The following is an 18,712-nucleotide window of genomic DNA, read 5'->3' on the forward strand; positions in this document are numbered from 1 at the left end:
GAGAGGGCAAAAGGTCAGATAAATTTTCTTTTATAAATCATTCCTCTTCAGTAAAGAATTAATAAACAATAATAGCAGAAATTGGACATCCTTATGTGGATATCCTCTCTCATTAGCATCCAGTACTCTACTGGATTTTTATCCTTCCCTAAAAGGTAAATGGCTAAGCCAGTCAAAACCACATGAAGTACCTCCTCTGGGCCAGGCATGGTGCTAAGTCTGAAGATCAAAGACAGGCAAAAGACAGCTCCTCCCCTCCAGGAGCACTTTGTCTGCATGGGAAGGATGCATGCCAAGGACTATGGGCAAACTCCAGCAGGATAACGACCTCCCCGAGATGGGAGGGCACAGCGGTAAGGGACATGGGGACAGGCTGCCTGGAGAAGATGGGATTCTAGCTGAGATCGGAAGGAGGGCAGGAGTTGGTGATAGGGAAGGAAAAGTGCCTCTAATGGCTGCTGCAAGAAGGAATGGGAAGCCACTGGCCACTGGCCACCACAGAGTGGAGGGAGGTGGTCAGTGGAGCTTTATGACAGCCCGACAAGGGAGCAGCAGGCAAGAAACAGGAGCAGGATTTCAGTGTGAGGGCTGAGTCACAGAGCACAAAAATCAGAGGATACAGGCTGACACCAGACGCCGAAGGGCTTTCTGTGCCAACCAGTGCCCCACTGGGTCTTTCCCCTCAGGGGCACAGAAAGCTGAGTCAAACACGTGTGTCTGTGGATGATGATGGCATCTGTGCACTGGCTGGCCTGGAGAGGGGAAGTTACAGAGAGGAGAGAGGGGAGGGAAGCAGAAACATGACACTGGGATGGGCAGGAGAGCTCCCAAGGCCCGCTCTTCTCGGGGCCTCCTCTCCAAGTCACCTTGTACTGATTTTCCAAAGAAGAGGTTCTGGCACAATGTCCCTGGGACCCCCAGGGCACCCCCATCCAACCTACCACGAGGCTCCATCTGCCGTCTCTGGGCCTTCTCTAGAATGTGTTCCCTCCTTCCTCTGCCTTCTGCTCCCCCCGGCTTCCTCACACTCCCCTCAAGGGTCATCTTCCAAACCCAGGCCTGGTTGTGCGCCCCCCGCTCTGCCAATCTCACCATACACGTTCTGTCTCCTCTACTAGGAGGGCAGAGAACATTGTTTTTGTCTATGTGAACAGGGGCTTAATGAATACTTGTTGGCTGATAAATTAAAAGCTGCCCCATCATTTTGAAGATAAAGCTATTCTCAGTGCAGAATAATTCTCCCCACTATACCTCAGATAATTACTTAAAATACTTTGTGGGGTAAACCCCACCCCCACCTTCTCTCCTATTTTTCTGGGACAGTAACTCAGAAATGTATGGAACGGGGAGTCATACACCAGTAATGAGACAGCGAGTTAAGGGATGGCTGGACGCAGGCTGCCATGCACGGCTTCCTCTATTTCCTATACAGAGCCCGAAGGCTCAGTTCTGAGCCATTACAGACACCTCAACTACCGTAAATTTTAATGGCTCAGAGATAGGAGGTGGTGAGAATGAACAAGAATTCCCTTTGGTTTTTGATGGCAAAGTTGAGAAGATCTCTATGGTCCTGTTATATATTTAATGTTTGCAACACTAGGTTCCTAAATCTTTTAAATCCTTCTTATATCACGGATACCTTTTCTCCGAGACGGATGCTGCCACACTTCAGAATGTTGATGTCATTTTTGCAGTCATCCATGAAACCACAGATGAGACGATAATCACTGAAGATAATGGCTGTCATCTTGGTTATATACTGATGACACTGGTATTCGGTAATGTTGCCTCTGTGATCCACCAAACAGGAGACCAAGTAGCCCTTCCCAACTGGCTCTTCAGCACATTCTTTAATCTGTTGAAAAGAAAGGTGTTTTATAATCATCAGTTTCTGTTATTTCCAAATAACTTTAAATCAAGACTCAAAGACAAAATGGTGTTTTACATTACTGAGATCATTGTGCCCTCTACCAGCAACACTTAAGACTTTCAGCTTGGCCAGAATTTGCCTTTAAAGGGAAGAGATGATTTAAAAGGTCAAATTCTGATAAACTACTTAGAATATCCTCAAGTCAGGCAAAAGACACAGAGACAAGGGCACTGATCTAGGGAGCAGACCCCAAGGAATCTGAAACTCTAGAAACAAAATGTGGAGCTGGTAGTAATGACTTTCTATCCTAATCTAATATAAGTTTAGAGGAAAGAGACAGTAATTTCAGGTTGAACCTATAGTTAAGCAAAAGGGAAAGCACATTATTTCTTGTTTGGGACAGTTTTACGTTTTGCATCATTTCAGCTTAAAAATGTTTTAACTCTAGTAAAATCCAAACTAAATCTCACAATGCCTTAGGACAGTCACATTTTCAAACTAGTTTTCAGGCTATTACCAGTTATTTGGCAAAAATCCTAAATTTGATGGGGATGTAATGGATACAATAGGTATCCTGTACCCTCAGTGTTTGGTAATACTCATCACACTGCAAAACCAAGAGCCTACTTAGAGAGTTAGAAACCCCACCACAGGTCAGGCAGGCATCTTCTCTCCTAGTTCACCACAAATGAGTATTAGGGTTCAATTAAAAGCCTATGTTATTCTACCTTTGCCATTACATTTCAAGAACAAATGCTTCAAGGAGGGCCCAAGCCCCTCTACTTTCACTGCTATGACTGCAAAGCATGTTCAGAACATAGACAAATAAAATGAAATACGCTCCATTAATGAAATCAATTTTAAAAAAAGCAAGCAGCATTTGGGGTAATTATAGCAAATCAAATGAGTGTGGTTTTAAGCCCAGAAATTTTCCCGTTTACTAGTTTGCTTTGGGAAGCCAGAAGGGAAAGGGTTCTATGAGAATCGGGCAATCCCCCGATTGCTGCTATCTCATTTTCTTGGTTCCAGCATTAAATCTCTAATGAATGAAGAGACTCACCCTTACTCTTCAATCTTTTCAATCTAACCATAAGAGGTTAGAAGGTCACAATGAGATCCTTCATTAAGTATAACCTTAGTGTTCAGTAAGTACTGTGCTATACACAGAATAGGTTCTCAGTGTTTAATAAATTGAATTTTATCTGATACTCTCAAACTGTGGCATGGGTAGAAGTCCTTAATTTTGGAGAATGGAAGTTGCTTTTTTTAAGGAAATGTGAAAATAGGGCAGATTCTCATCCACTTTGGGGTGAAGTCTGCTCTGGACCAAAAGACTCTCCACCTAAAATGAGAGGGCACCTAGGAATTACTTTCAGCCTAAAGATGTTTTGGGTTATACTGATTGCCAGTAAGTAGGGATTTTTACGTCAAGGTAATACTCTGACATTTTCATAGCTGCCAAATTGGCAGTGCCATACATTTGGGTTCTACTATAAATGGCAGCTCCTGGTAGAGAATGGCATCTCCTCTAATTTTTCTCATTAAGAGTCATCTCATATTCTCACTTCCCATTCTATACTGACTTGTTGGTTATCCTCCCTGGGTCTCCATTTTTAAATTTAAATGACCTCCTCAAGGAGCTATGATAATGTCACCAGCACAGCTTAAAAAACACCCCTCCGCTCCCTTCCCCCCCACCTCCAGTAACTTCAATGTTTGGGGACTAGTCTTTTAATATGCTTTGGACTCAGGCTGTAAAATCTGGGAATATGGCAGCAAGAGAAGCTGTTTTATTACTGAATTTTACAGGGACTCATTTGGGAACCCAAAAACCCTCATGATATCCAGTTCGGATCTACAGGGTCTTAAAGAACAACAACCTCCCCCATCCACAAAAACCCCCCAAAACAATCACAAATTACATAAAAAGGAAAAGGTATCAGTTCTTTCCCTTATATATTTGGTCTAGTTTATAAATATTTTCCCCAGCTAAGTCTACTGCTCACCCACAAATTTATCCATTATAACTTACTTCAGATATGGTAGATTTGCAGACTTCTCTGGCCACAGATTCAAATTTGGGGTCTGTAGTTAGATTCAGTTTATAATTCCACAACAACTGGGACAAAATGAGGGGAAAAAGCCAGGTTAAGATAATGGAACATTTAGCATCATTACTGGATGAGTTACTGCAAAAAAGACAAAAGTCCATTGTAGAAAGGCAGATAAAATACAACTATGTTTCAAAGTAATGGGGACACTAAGATTACATGTTATCACATTCTTAGTTGTAAAGAAGAAAAATCCTGTGGGAACAAAAATAAAACCATTAATGAGACACCTTTCAAAAATATACACAAAGCTTTGGACTCAATCATTAAAAGATCAAGAAAATCAGATTTTTTACATTTTCTGACTGGCAAAAAATACAAGGAAGAAAAACAGGATATGCCAATTTGAATTTAAAACAAAGTGACAATCATTTAAATACTGGTTCCAGATTTTAGAATCATTAACATTGGATCAACCATAGGTCTTTTTTTTTTTTTGGCTGAGGCAATTGGGATTAAGTGTCCAGGGTCATACAGCCAGGAAGTGTTAAGTGTCTAAGACCAGATTTGAACTCAGGTCCTTCTGACTTCAGGGCTGGTGCTCTATATACTTCACCACTTAGCTGCTCCCATAGGTCAATTTTAAGGAGGGAAATTAGCTTCTAGAATGAACCTATTTCTCCCCCATCCCCCCACTCTCGCCTCCTCTAGCCCTTTTGACATTAAATGACTCATTTCAGGAAATTCTTAGAATCAAACCAGTAACTCCCAAATTAAAAGTTACAAAAAGAAAAGTAGACTCCAAAATTTACCTTTTGAGTTTGGCTAAGATGGGGCAGGCACAAAACAAGTACAGGATCCTGCAAATGTCAGCAGGAACAATAGCTATTCCCCAATAAAATAATATTATACTCCAATAAGAATACTAAGGTGCTTCCCATCTGTGTCTTCAATATTCCTTTATTGTGAAAGGTCAATCACAGGTTCAAGAGCCTGAACAGTTTGAGAAAATGAAATGGGAAAGAACAGAGAGGAAAGAGCAGAGCTTCAAGAGATGCCCAATCACTGCTGCTGAAAAGAATCCAGGCTATCAGAGGTACCAGGGAGGGAAGAGGACTGGATGCTTAGAGCTCCATTGCTGGACATTTAGCAGGAGCTCCAAACAATTGCATCCAGCCATGTACCCATATTACCCATGGAAATTAAACAATATGACCTTACAGGGAGGGGGCTTTCTTTTCAAAAATGTGCTGCCACTGTGGTTCTCGCAAGCTGTTTTTCATTCTTTTACAAATGAATCTCATTTAATTTGTTAATGTTAGAGGCCAATTCATTTGTGCTTAATTGTCTTTTTCCAGGATTCTTCCACAGCTTATTTCTATGTTACATTTCACAGGCAATATTTGGTTTGGTTTTTCACTAGTCCTTGAAATACTACTGTAGAAGAAAATCTCTGGGCCATCTGTTTGAAACAGAATAAAACCTGACCATGGAAGTTAATACCCTACTTTCACTATACACTATGCTTTTATAAATTGGCACTGACATCTCATCTTGAATATATGTTCTTTCAATCAATAAGCATTTATTTCAACTACTATGTGCCAGGCAATGGGAAATGGAAACAGGAACTTGCATTTATATTATAAGACAACATGAATATACAGAATAATACAAAATAAATAGAAGGCAGTTAGGGATGGAAGGTTCTAACAATATGGGGTGGAGATGGGGAAAGAACCCTTGAAAGTAAATATTATACTTCTTTATATTGATGTTTATTGCCATACCTACAGCAATCATTTGAGCATCTGGTTATGCTATGAAATCTAAATGTTATCTTGAACTGAAGAGGAAGAACTGCATCCCAACAAAATTACTGCCAACCTTAAAAAATCTTAAATGTAAATTTCAATGTAAAAATCCATCTTAAGGGTCACTGTCTATCTGTGAAGATCTTTTTATACCAGAGAGGACTTCATATGCAGCACATCATTTGATTCTCTATAAATGTGAATACAGGAATTACGGCAAATCTGTGATAGGATTTTACAATTTTAAAAAGTGATAATACCAATCAACTAGAATTCAAAGCCACAGAAACAGACAAGCTACATTTGTTCAACTAATGCCCAAGAACACTATGAAAAACTTAATAGTTATGTTATACTATTAATAAAAATCTATCAATTAATAGGACAGCTAAGTAGCGCAATGGATACACATCATTAGGTCTGGAGTCAGGAGACCCAAGTTCAAATCCAGCCTCAGACACTTCCTCACTCTGTGATCCTGATCACTTCACATTGTTTGCCTTAGTTTCCTCATTTGTAAAATGAGCTGGAGAAGGAAATGGCAAACCATTGCAGTGACTTTGCCAAGAAAACTCTAAATGAGGTCAAAGAGTTGGGCACTATTAATCTACAAAATCAAAAATGATACAAAAGCTGATGCCTCAAAACCAGTTTGCCATTAAATGCTTGTTGAGTAACTTTGCTCAAAAAGAACTTTGAAGTAAAAAAATTTTTGTTTTCAACATTAGCTACTAGAAACTAATTCTGGTTAATGGAGTTATAGAGCTTAGTTCTCCTGATCTTTCATTAACAGATGTGATTCACATTATTAGAAAAAGACAGCTTTGGTTTCTGGCAAAGAAATCCTGCCCTGTCCTAGAATAGGTTTGTATTAACAAATATTATTTTACAAAGTATTAAGTGTGTTGGAATTGGAAGTGATTTGATTCATGTCTTTTTATCCCCCTGCACCTAGTAAAGTGTTTGACATATGATGAATGCTTATGGTTAATTATAATCTACAATCATATTCTGGGGAAGATCTACTGGTCAGAAAGGAAATTATAAAGTAAAACAATCTTATTTTTAAAAGCGCAGTATTCCCTATAAGTCCTAAATACTAGGATCAAAGATGCAAACTAAAAGATTTCTTTCTTACGTCTGACTCAATGCTACTCTTTTAAAGAATAATTGTCCAGGGGCAGCTAGGTGGCACTGATAGAGCACCAGCCTGGTCTCAGACATTTAACACTTCCTGGCTCTGTGACCCTGGGCAAGTCACTTAACTACAATTGACTCAGCAAAAATAAACAAACAAGATAATCGTCCAGAAAAGAGTTTTCTGCCTGCTTGAGAGTTTAAATAAGGCAGACAAAGAAGAATAATTATGAATCTCAGAACGACTCAGTCTTATAAGGCTGCAAAAAAGGATTTAATCTCAAGATCATGGGCCTTTGGAATGTCTTCAGCATCAAATTAAACTAATATCAAGAGCCTCTAAACTTTAGTACCCTGTAAATTAGCTCACTGATTTGTGTGTAAAATTTCTCCTTTGACTAGGACAAGTCTCTGCCAATGAGCTGAATCATGAATATTCTAATATTTTTTCTCTCTTTATTTTAATATAAACTAAAAATATAGGGGTAAGGTATTCCTTTTAGAAATTCAAGTAGGAAGAAAATATAATTCACAATAATACTAAATCTTTTTTCATGGTAAATATAGTCAATACTTGATTATTTGTTACTGGTAGCTTGTAAACACAGATTCCTTTTTCTTCTTTGTTTCAGCATGTACAATGTTTTATAGAACTTTCAGATTCCTGAAAACTGAGGAATGCCTATGTGCAAGGCAGGAAAAAAAGTTTAACACAGCCCTCTGTTAAGATAACCAAAAACGCTTTAAGTGAACAACTCAGGAGAGCCAGTCTACAATGTCTACAATCCTAAAGCTTAAAACAAAAAGGATACACAAAATCTATACTTACATGATTGCAGTCTGACGAAATTTCGTTGTCAGGCTAAAAGAGAAAACAGAAGAAGAAAGATTTAAGTATGTGTAATATTGTCCAAATGAGTTTAAAGATAAAGATCTATATGTTCTAACTATGCTTTTAAAAACAGGTTTTTCAATATGGGGAACAACATCTAAATTTACAAAACTTGAGATTCATGAGTGGAGAAAAATCACCTAAAAGGAAGGGACGCCACAAGCTATACCTAAGGATGGTAGAGTTTGAGGGAGGCAGACAAATAAATTACACAACTGCTACAGAGAAGAGGGGAAGTTCCTTGTACAACATTTCAGAACAGGAAGAAGAGTGTGGATATATACTGGGGTTCACTCATTTAAAGCTAACTCTCAACATATGAAAAACCCCTATTTTTTTTTTTTTTTTAAAGCAAGCTTCTTGAGTGAATTTAAAATGTTATCTGATTTAGAAAATTTTCCACCTCTGGACAACTTCATGAATATACCCATTTTGTAAAAACAAAATCTACACAATCAAATTAGGAATTTAGCCTTTTCAAAAACTACATGACTCGACAAAGTTTAAGGAGCTGTGTTATCTGAAATGGAATTTGAAAGAATGTACATTAATTAAATTATTCACAACTTTAAGAGGAAAATAATACATTGTTCCAATTCCCTTCAGGTTTCCATAATAATTCAATATGAATACTAATAGAATTCATCCAAAAAAAAAAATGCTAGGAGCCTTTAGTTAAGATAATCAGGATAATTAGACACACCATGTGCTAAGAAATACTATGAGAAGTTCAGATTATAAGAAATCAAATGCTACTCTGAAAATGAAAAAAATTTTCATTAAAGTAAGGAAGTGGCTTAGAAGACATGGAAAGAATGGAAAGATTTAAGCAAAATAATGTGAGGTAAAGTAAGTGGAATTTGGAAAACAACATATTCAATGACTATAATCAACCAATCAATAAATATTTATTTGTTATTAAATATCAACTATTTGCCTGATACTGGGCTAGATATTGGCAATACCAGTACAAAGAATAAAACAATCCTCATTTTCAAAGAGACTATATTTTACTGGGGGAGACAACAAATTCATATAGAAATATATACAGAATTTTTAAAAAATTCAGTAAATCCAAAGTTGATTTGGGGATCAGACACTAGCTGTTGGGAACTCTTGACAATGGCGCTTGAACTGTATCCCAAAGATTGAGAGATGCAGGATGATCAGTACAAGGCACTGAGAGGTGCTGGGGAGCCCTGCAGAGGGGAGGAGGTGGCATGTTCACCCTAGCCTTGATGAGCAGGGCCAAGAGGGACTGGACTAGATGGGACTATAAAGGCAACCAGAGGGAGGAATTAAGAAGCCACTAAAACTGGCTGAGGCTGGGGGCTAAGCTGTGATTACAATGGAAATGGAACCAACATCAACAGAAAACTACAAATCAATGTTGGTTGAATGATATAACAAATAAACTTGGCCCTCAAAGATGAGCTAGAAAGAACTTTAAAAATTCTTCACTTTAAGGGATAGTTCTTTGGGGAAGATGTGGGAAATGTAAGTGATTTAAACCAGTGATAAAAAATTGATTCCAAAAACGCTGGTAATGGGCTGAATTACAAGTTATAATCCAAGATACTGCCAAGATGATGAACCTGAGTGAGTAGAAGAAAGAGGAGCCCTAAACAGAAACCATAATAATAACAGGCACTCATACACAGCTCTTCATTTGTTCCTCTGTAAGAGAGGTGCTACTATTCCATTTTACAGATGGCAAAAACTGAGGTAGGATCACACAACTTCTTGTTGATTCGTTTCAGTGCATCTGAATTTCTATAACCCACAGAGGTTTTCTTGTCATAGTGAAGCCGTTTGCAATTTCCTTCTCTAACTCATTTTACAGATGAGAACTGAGGTAAAAAGAGTAAAGGAATTTGCCTAGGGTCACACAGCTAGTAAGTGTCTAAGGTCACATTTGCACTGAGATTTTCCTGACTCTTGGCCAGCACTCTTTCCCCTGTGTAACCTCACTGATTAATAAGTATCATACAACTAAGATCTTCCTGACTCCAACACTATATACACTGGGCCACTAGGCTGCCTAATCATAAGAGTTAGCTTTACATAGCACTTTAAGGTTCAAAAAATGCTACATGTCATCACACCATTTGATCCTCATAACAAGTCGGACATTCTAGCCACCATGACACCTCGCATCCCTGGAGAGGAATGGGGAAAACTAAAACTATGGAAGGAAATGAGAGAGAGACAAAGAATTTTGGGAGTAATCATCTGCACTAAAATGATCTTTAAGCAAAAAGATCAACCAAGAACAGTCACAAAAGACCAGAGGAGGGTGCTGAGATGCTGTATCTCATGCTACCAGAGACTGTATATAAAACATATATAAATAAGAGACACTGTATAAATAAGAGCTACTGAGATGTGGACAGGCTTCCCTCTCAGTAGTATCTGTGGGGTTGGGGGTTTAAGGAAAACAATATTACAAGGGGATCTGGTTCAGAAACACATCAGATCAGATTTCTTTCCAACTTAGATTCTGAGATTTTGTCAAAGACTATCAGAGTAGCCGAACACAAGAAAGCAACTCAGTAAGAAGGGCAGAAACTTTAGGAACCCAAATACCCCACTAGGTGCTACAACTCAGTTCTCATTCCCAAGCTGTCACATTTCTCAGAGACTTGGTTCAACTCATTTTAACAGACAGGTTATTTCTTATTCTACAATAATAGAATTGGTGGAAGAGGATTCTAGGAAAGTAATGGAGAACAAATCAAGAACAGAAAATACAAGACTAATTGGAATGACAGAAAATTGTGACCAAAAAAAGAATCTCAACACAATAATGCAAGAAATGATCCAAGAAAATTATCCTGGAATTATAGAACATGAGGAAAATGTAGAAATAGAAAAAATCCACCATCAACACCTCAAAGAGATCCTTTGTGGAAAACACATAGGAATATTATTGCTAAATTTTGAAACCCCCAGATCAAAGAGAAAATTTTTGCAAGTAACAAGAAAAAAACAATTCAAATATGCTGAAGCTACAATTAGAATTGGACAGGACTTATCAGCAGCCACAATAAAAGGCTACAGGTCCTGGAATCATAGCTATTGAAATCAAAAGAACTAGAGTCTGTGACCAAAAACTGTCATGTCTAGCAAAATTATCTATAATATTGAATGAGAAAAAAATGGACATTCAGTGAACTTGCAGATTTTCAGGGCTTTCTATCAACCAAAACTGAACTTTTAACAGAAAATTTAACATAAAACAGCCAATATCAAAGATCAATTTCAGGAACTCAACATAGACAAATTGTTGATTTTTTAACATGGGAAATGTATAGCATATGTTTAAGATTGACATCGACAATAATATAGCTCAAAGAAAAACTTAAGAATTAAGAAAGACAGAATTAAGGTAAAAATTAGTGACTGTCATACAAATGAGGTACAAAGGAAGAATAGACACAAAGGCATTAGAGCGAGGAGAAGGGCTTGTAGTTCTGAAAACTTACATCAGGAATGGATTCAATAAACAACACTGGGATAGCACCCTCCAAAAACTATAAAGAAATAAGGGGGATAATGGGATTGGGGAAATAAAGGGTAAGGGAAGACGCCAGGGAAGGGAGAGAGGGGAGGAGGTTAAGTAATAGCAAGACAAGAGGCAGAATTCAAACAAAGAGTCAGTAGAGATAAGAAGGACTGTGTGCATGTCTATATTTACATATGTATATATAAATATATCTTTTCTTAACTACAGCTTGCTTGAGGAGGGGAAGAGGAGGAAGAAAAGGGGGAAAAAGAATAAACTAAAAAGACACAGCAGAGAACAAAAGAATAATTTACAAGGAAGTAAAGAAACGATGGACACTCATGAATATATCTTCTTTCTTGATCTGGTAATTTTTTGGTTACATATTTGAATCCTCCCTGATGTTCTGCTGGACATATGACAATGTTCTTTTGTTTTATTTCATTTTGTTTGTTTTCCTTTTCTGTTTTTCTTACACTGTTGCTATAAATAAAATAAAATTTTGGGAAAAAGGTAATAGTATTGGTAAATCTTGCTTATTTCTGAATTAGAATGAGAAGAGAATAGATAAAGAAAACCCAAACAGACCTGATTTTATGTTCACCTTTTCTCCCTCCTTTCCTAATTTGTGGTAAAATGTGTGCCCTTAAATGACAAGGAATCCACGTGGGCAATGAGGCTCTTCCAATGGTCAGGAGGTGATGAGTCCCCTACACTGATGTGGGCAGGTCTTATGAACAGAGAGAGGGGGACCCAGAAAAATGGTGGGAGGCAGACACAGGACGTAGCAACTTCAGAAGCCCCCATCCAACAGACTAAGCCGCAGGGGAAGCTCTGGAGCTCCTTTCCCAGGTGTCTCTTTTTCAGACCCTGAACCTTGCCAGTGGGCGAGGTCCAGATCCCCACTCCTCCCCTAATGCCTGTCAATCACCCTTCGCCAGCTAAGAATCCTGGAGCAGTCTCTGGCGCTCCCAGGGTGGGGGTGTGGCAGTACGGAAGCCCCGCGGCCAGCCTCACTCGCCCCTCAGGGATGCTCCTTCACACCGCACCAGCTCTGGCTTGCTTGCTTCCTCCCTCCCTCGGTGCTGCTCTGCCCCCTGCTGGGGGGGGGGGGGTCTGGCCTAAGGGGCTTCCGCCAGGCCCGGCACAGAACACCCCCCTGCGTTCAGAACCAAAGCGGCGCGCTGTGATACAAGCGCCTCGGTTTCATTACGGGCTTGACCTTGAATTAACTTCAGACCCCTGCATTGGTGACGCGAGCCCACAGTTTAAAAAGCTCTGATCTGCGCAGCCACCTCGCCAGGGACTTGGGGCAGTGGAACACCACGACTGGACTAAGAAGCTTCCGCCTCAAAGGCGGGGCTTTTTCTTCCGGGCTCCAAAGCACAAGGGCTCGGGCTTTGCCCCAACCACACAGCTGCCTTTTCTTGTAACGCGCTCTGGAATTAGTCATTCCTCAAAACGCATGAAGAGCACGAGATGATGGGGGAGCCGGGGTGATGGGGAGAAGCTCAGAAGGAGGGAAGGTTTTAGGGGCACAAATCATGAATTGTTTGGAATATCCAGTTTGAGATTTCCAGGAGGTGGCTGGTAATGAAAGAGTGGAGGTGGAAGCTGAATAAAAAGATCTGGGAATCATCTGCAGAGAAAGACCCGAACACAAACAAAACAGGTGGAGAGGCAAGAGGCTGGGCCAAGGACAGAACCTCAGGGACATCCCGAGTTAAGGAGGGGATCTGGAGGAAGGTCCCAGGCAGAGAGGAAGAGGGATCAAAGTCAGGAAAAGAACATGAAGAGAAGCGGGAAGGGCCAGAATGTTCAAAAGGCCACGGATAATGCCCAAGGTGCAGGAAGACAGCAGCAAGGGAGGGGAAGAGGAAGAAGGCAGAAAAAGCCAGAGAGAAACAGTTTGGTTTATAATATAGTTCAAAGGGCTGCAAGCACTATTTCCACTACATTTTCTATCATTTCCCCCATGCTTCAAGTTCTACCGTTTTCCATATGAATTTTACTGTTTAGCTCTATAAATTATCCCTGTCATAGTTTAGTATGAAACACATGAATTAATTTACCTATTTTTACTATGGTGACACAGCCCAACCATTAACAATGGATACACCTGCAACTATTTGATTAAGATTTTTTTAAGGGTTTTGTAATTGTGATTCCATAAATACTGAGAATGTCTTGGAGGAGTAACTTGTTATACATTATGTAGTTGTCATAAAGTGAATTTCCTTTTCTATCCTTTTTTTTCAAGATTTTACTATTGCTATATAGAAATGCTGGTGATATAGGGCATCATCTTGATTTCTAGCACTTTTTTGGAGTCAGCAAAGTCCTGTGTGTGTGAATTTTACCTCCAATATGTCAGTCACCAATTCTTTAAGCCTCAGTTTTCCCATCTGTAAAATGGGAATATTAACCTCAAAATGTTATGACATCATGAAGTACAAACAAGATGTTATGTAAAATCTTTTATAATTTTATAATTCTTAAAAGCACAATGCAAAGGGCAACTGCTACTCCCTCAAGTATAAAACAAGGCAGCCAAGTACTCCATGCCATCTTTTCTAGACAGGTTAGATTCAATAAAATCTAGGAAAATATGAATTAATTTTTAAAAACGTATTGATTATAATTACTTTTGCTAAAAGGCATTTTTAAAAAGCTCCTTGTTTGCAAATTATTATGATTCCTTACCCCCTCATCTTAATGATTCCAGGTAGAATAGAGCCAAATAGATCTGTTTTAGAATGAAATAATTGAAAAAGAGTCTAAATGCCCTCAAATAAACCAACCTTTCAGTAACTAAGGAGAATATTGTGATTTTCCCTAAGGTGCATGTACTAATAATCTTGGAAGGAGAGTCTAAAGGCTTTGTCTAAGCTAAGTGTTCCAAAAGTCTTCTCAAGTTCTATTGTTATTAATTTGCTAGTATCTACAATAACATCTACTATTTCATAATCAAATCAATCAGCACAGTTCATAGTCCCTCTTGATGTCCCCTAAATTCCTTAAACAAGTTCATTTTTCTAAGAGACATTAAACTATATTAGGTGATAACAGATTTCATTTATAGACTACCCAAAGGATAAATTAACTACAAATTTTCAACTATATTAAGCTATACTGTGCTTTAAAAAACTCAAAAATTAAGTGACAGTGAATCTCTATGACACATTAAGATTCAAACAAACTAAAAAGAAAGAAAAAAATGGAAGAAAATGTAAAATATCTCATTGGAACAACAGCCAACCTGGAAACTAGATCCAGAAAAGACAATTTAAAATTGTCTTTTTGAAAATTTTTTTAAAATTGGACTATGTGAATGCCATGGAAAAAAAAAAAAAAGAACCTGGATAGCTTTCTTCAAGAGACCATCAAGGAAAACTGCCCTGATATTTTAGAAACAGAGTGGGGAATAATTATTGAAAGAATCCAGTGATCATCCTTGGAAAGAGATCCCACAAGGAAAATCCAAGGAACACTGTGGTAAAACTCAAAAACTACAATCGCAAGGAAAAAATATGCAAGCTGTCAGATAAAAACAATTTAAATATCAAGGAGCAACAGTCAAGATTACCAAGAATCTGGCAGCTTCTAAAATAAAGAATTGGAGGGCCTGGAATACTATATTCCAGAAGGCAAAGGACCTGGTATTACAACCAAGAATAAACTACCCAGAAAGACTGAGAACATCATCTTTCAGGGGAGGTGAGCGATCTTCAATGAAGTAAGAGATTTTCAGAAAATTTAATTTTCAAATACAGGACTCATGAGAAGCAAGAGATAAACAGGGTAAAAATATATATTATTTAAAGGCTAAGCTGTTTATATCCCTAGATGTGAAAATGAGATCTCCAACTCTTGAGAACTCTTATCTGAATTTTTATCAATCCTCCTACTACTGGGAGTTTATTCATTAAAGAGTACAGTATATTCCTACAGTATATTCCCATTGAAATAATTAAATCATTTCTGAACTCCAAAGAGGTAAGAAAAAGAAACACCAAATAAAGTATGAGACAGCTGATAAAAATACAACCTTTCTATACCAACAAAACTTCTCTTACTTTCCCATTAGCAAGTCGAAACAGAGTATCAATCCCCATAAGCGAAATCCTTTTAGTATACTTCCATTTGACTCCATGAATTATTTCTGCTGTTTGCACTCAGAGGCCACACATTAACTACAAACAACTCTGAGATTCTCCCCACCCCATTCCCTGCTCTGACAAAGGAAGCAAGGAAAGAAGAAATGAAAAGAGGGAGGAAGGATCACTAAGGAGAAAGAGTATAGGGTCACAAATCTAGATTTAATCTACCCCATTGCACATCTGAAGAAACTGAGGCTGGGACAGCATCTGGCTTCTTGCCTCATAGCTCGTGGGGTATGTTGGAAAGAAGTAAAGAAGAAGTCAGAGACCCAGGTTCAAACTCTGACACTTTCTCTGGGCCTCAGTGTCTCCCTCCATCTGTAAAATTACAAAACTGAAAGGAGAACCTCCAACTTCCATTGCCAGCCTCAACTGTGATCTCAGGCTTCCATGGTATATCAGAGCCAGGCAGCTCTCCTGCTGCCTCCTAATATCACAAATGAAATCGGGTCAGTAATTGCAAGTCTGCTGATCCCAGAAATGCTTCATTTCTCTAAAGAGTATTTCTGTATGATTCCTTAGCCTCAGACTTATGTGCCCCCAGGTACCCTCTGCCTCCATCTCTGCTTATTGGAGAAAAGAGGTTAGTGCAGCTGATATCTCTTCCCCCCCCCCCTCCCCAACTTGCTTACCTAGATAAAAGTATCCTTGAACATTCATCCTAAGATACTTAGGGTCTAAAGTATTTTCAGAGAGAGACAGTGAGATGACTGCTTCCTTTAGAGTTCCTATCACCTTGTTTTGCCTCTTTATTTAAGGTGTAACATCTCCTCAAGGCCCTTCAATTACCAGAATCTAACAGTATGAATTATTTAGGAGGTGGGCTTAACAGAAAGGTTCCTCTGCTGATTGAGGAAGTGTTATCAATTCAAGGATATTGATACCAGAACCTACAGAGTGCACAGGAAAAAGCCCAGCAGGTTGCCCCATAATGTGTCTTAGAAGCAATGGCTAGAAGACCAAGATTTTTACTTTCTAAGAGGAGAACTAACCAATAAAAGGTGAGTTCTTTGAAGAGGCTGCTCGCTGTCAGTTTCCTTCTCACAGCCCCTGGGCCTGGCACAGGAAATGTTAAAAACTCATGCCACAAAACCCAATAAGAGAAGGCTAGTTCTGACAAAATGAGCTGTTTTTTTTGCTATCCCACCTGTTGCTTCACAATCTAATTAAATAACACCCATACTGGGGAAATATAGCACATTACAACTCAAATAAAAATACTGACAATTATGATTTATCCTTTTTTGTACATGGCATAAAGAATCAAAATACTAAATAATAAAATAGGCAAATTAAAAAATGGGGGCAGATAAGGTTTTGTTTTGGAAGGCAGTATAGTTAAAGTTAAAAAAAAAAAAAATAGGTGCAGCCAGATGATATAGCAGATAAAACAGGGGGTTTGGAATCAGGCAGGCTCATCTTCCTGCATTCAAATCTGGCCTCAGATACCTACTAGCCATATGACCTTGGGCAAGTCATGACACCCCATTTGCCTCAATTTCCCCATCTGTAAAATGATCTGGAGAAGAAAATGGCCAGCTATGCCAATGTCTTTGCCAAAAAAATTCCAAATGGGGTAACAAAGATTTGGATATGACCAAACAACAATGGTTTTGTTTTTGCAGACAACATGGTTAAACAAAACAAAACAGAAGACCTGGGATAAAATCTTTCCTACTTGTGTGATGTTAGAGACTTCTTCCAGCCTCTAAGAAGCAGATGCTCCATCTATACTTAAGCAGCTTTTCATAATATATTCCATACTGTCCTTGAAGAAGCTGGAAAGATGTAGATCAATCAATAACCCAACTAGGTAGATATAGAGATAATTTTATGGCTAGACTCAATGTTAATGTAGCTGCAGATTCCCATAGAGTGCTGAGCACAGTTCTTGTTGACTGATCCAAGAATAACATTTAAAACACTCCCCCCCACCCCCAAACAAAAAACAAAACTAGGGGGCAAGTAAGGAATTATCTCTACCATTAGAATCTCTACATTAGTTACAGATAGTTCAAAAGCAAATCCATATTCAGCCAAAACCCCTAACCACAAAAAAAAAAAGGGGGGGGGGAACCATTTGGATTACTTGACTCAACTCAATCAGGTTGGCAGGCATGAACGTTCTTGGCATAAGCAAAATATCCTGGGTTTGAAATTATTCAGCAAAATAGGAATGAAAGAATATTCTCAGAAAAGAACAGTTAAAAATTACTTTTTCAGCAAATTATTTTAGCACAGCTAAATGCAGGTGTACTTTGTAAAAATGAGTGAGACTAAGTGAAGCTTTCTCAAAGAGTCTATGACATGGAGTGGGTCAGAGTAGGCCTAAGTCACAGGATCCCTATTCCCAGAGGTAGGCAGAGCACGAAGATGGGACCTTGGGCCCAGGTTGCAGGAAGTCACATGCTCTCAAAGGTTAAAGGTCTCTAAAGGCCAGACTCTAAGTTAACTTCAGGAAATGACGTGACCCACAGGAAGTAGACAACATTGGTGACCATTGGTTAATGATGATTACTTCCTTTTTAGTGCATCCAATGAAAAGAATTGGCTCTTTTGCTATTTAACCAGCTTTACTACTTCCTGTTGGTCAGGTCAGGGGCATGCTGAGCTGAGATATGTCCCAGGTGTGCTGGACCTCTCCCTGCAAGGACTAAATAAATGCTTTCTCTTTGCACCTGAAGATGTCTCTGATTAGTTAATTTGGGAAGGGAGTCTAGCACCCATCCCACACAAAAAGAATTTACTGCTGATTCTGACCATATTTGAATTTATTAAAGTTCCTGGTATCGTGTAAACACTAAAAGGTCAGACTAAGATACCATGTTTCCCCAAAAATAAGCTCTCCCCTTACTGTGTAAGATTCCTCTAAAATAAGCCCTCCCCCGAAAATAAGCCCTATTGAGATTGCTACTGTAGTGAAGGTGATCCTCTGCCCTACACGCTACATTACGGTACCCTCTGTATGCACCGTTTCCTCTCTCCCTTCCCTCCCCCAGGTGAACCGCATGCCGTGCTCCAAGCTGCATCCAATCAGAGCTGCAGCAGTGAGCGCCTCATCCTGTTCTTCCCCAGTGATTTGCTTGCTGGCGCCATTGAGAGCAGTGCCGCGGAGGAGAGCTGAGGCAGGACAACATAAAAACCCGGTATGTAAGTGGGAGTGAAGGGGCATGATGGAGGATAAAAGGGGCCTGATGGAGGATAAAAGAAGAACTCAGGGGGCATGATGGAGGATAAAAGAAGAACTCAGCCAGCACTCATCGCACTAAAGAAATGAAGAACT

The 18,712-nt window shown here is 39.1% G+C and overlaps 1 protein-coding gene across 2 annotated transcripts in view; it reads right to left on the reverse strand.

The window, feature by feature from the left end:
* GLG1 (golgi glycoprotein 1) overlaps positions 1 to 18,712 on the reverse strand; it is a 136,758-nt gene that overhangs the window by 62,303 nt on the left and 55,743 nt on the right. For both annotated transcript variants that reach the window (XM_051974640.1, XM_051974642.1), the window contains exons 2-4: positions 7,702 to 7,734; positions 3,903 to 3,989; positions 1,640 to 1,855 (exon numbers count right to left, since the gene is read on the reverse strand). In XM_051974640.1, the coding sequence (XP_051830600.1) occupies positions 1,640 to 1,855; positions 3,903 to 3,989; positions 7,702 to 7,734 (336 nt within the window). The remainder of the gene's footprint in view (positions 1 to 1,639; positions 1,856 to 3,902; positions 3,990 to 7,701; positions 7,735 to 18,712) is intronic.

The sequence above is a fragment of the Antechinus flavipes genome, chromosome 2, assembly GCF_016432865.1.
Source record: "Antechinus flavipes isolate AdamAnt ecotype Samford, QLD, Australia chromosome 2, AdamAnt_v2, whole genome shotgun sequence".
Lineage (NCBI taxonomy): Eukaryota > Metazoa > Chordata > Mammalia > Dasyuromorphia > Dasyuridae > Antechinus > Antechinus flavipes.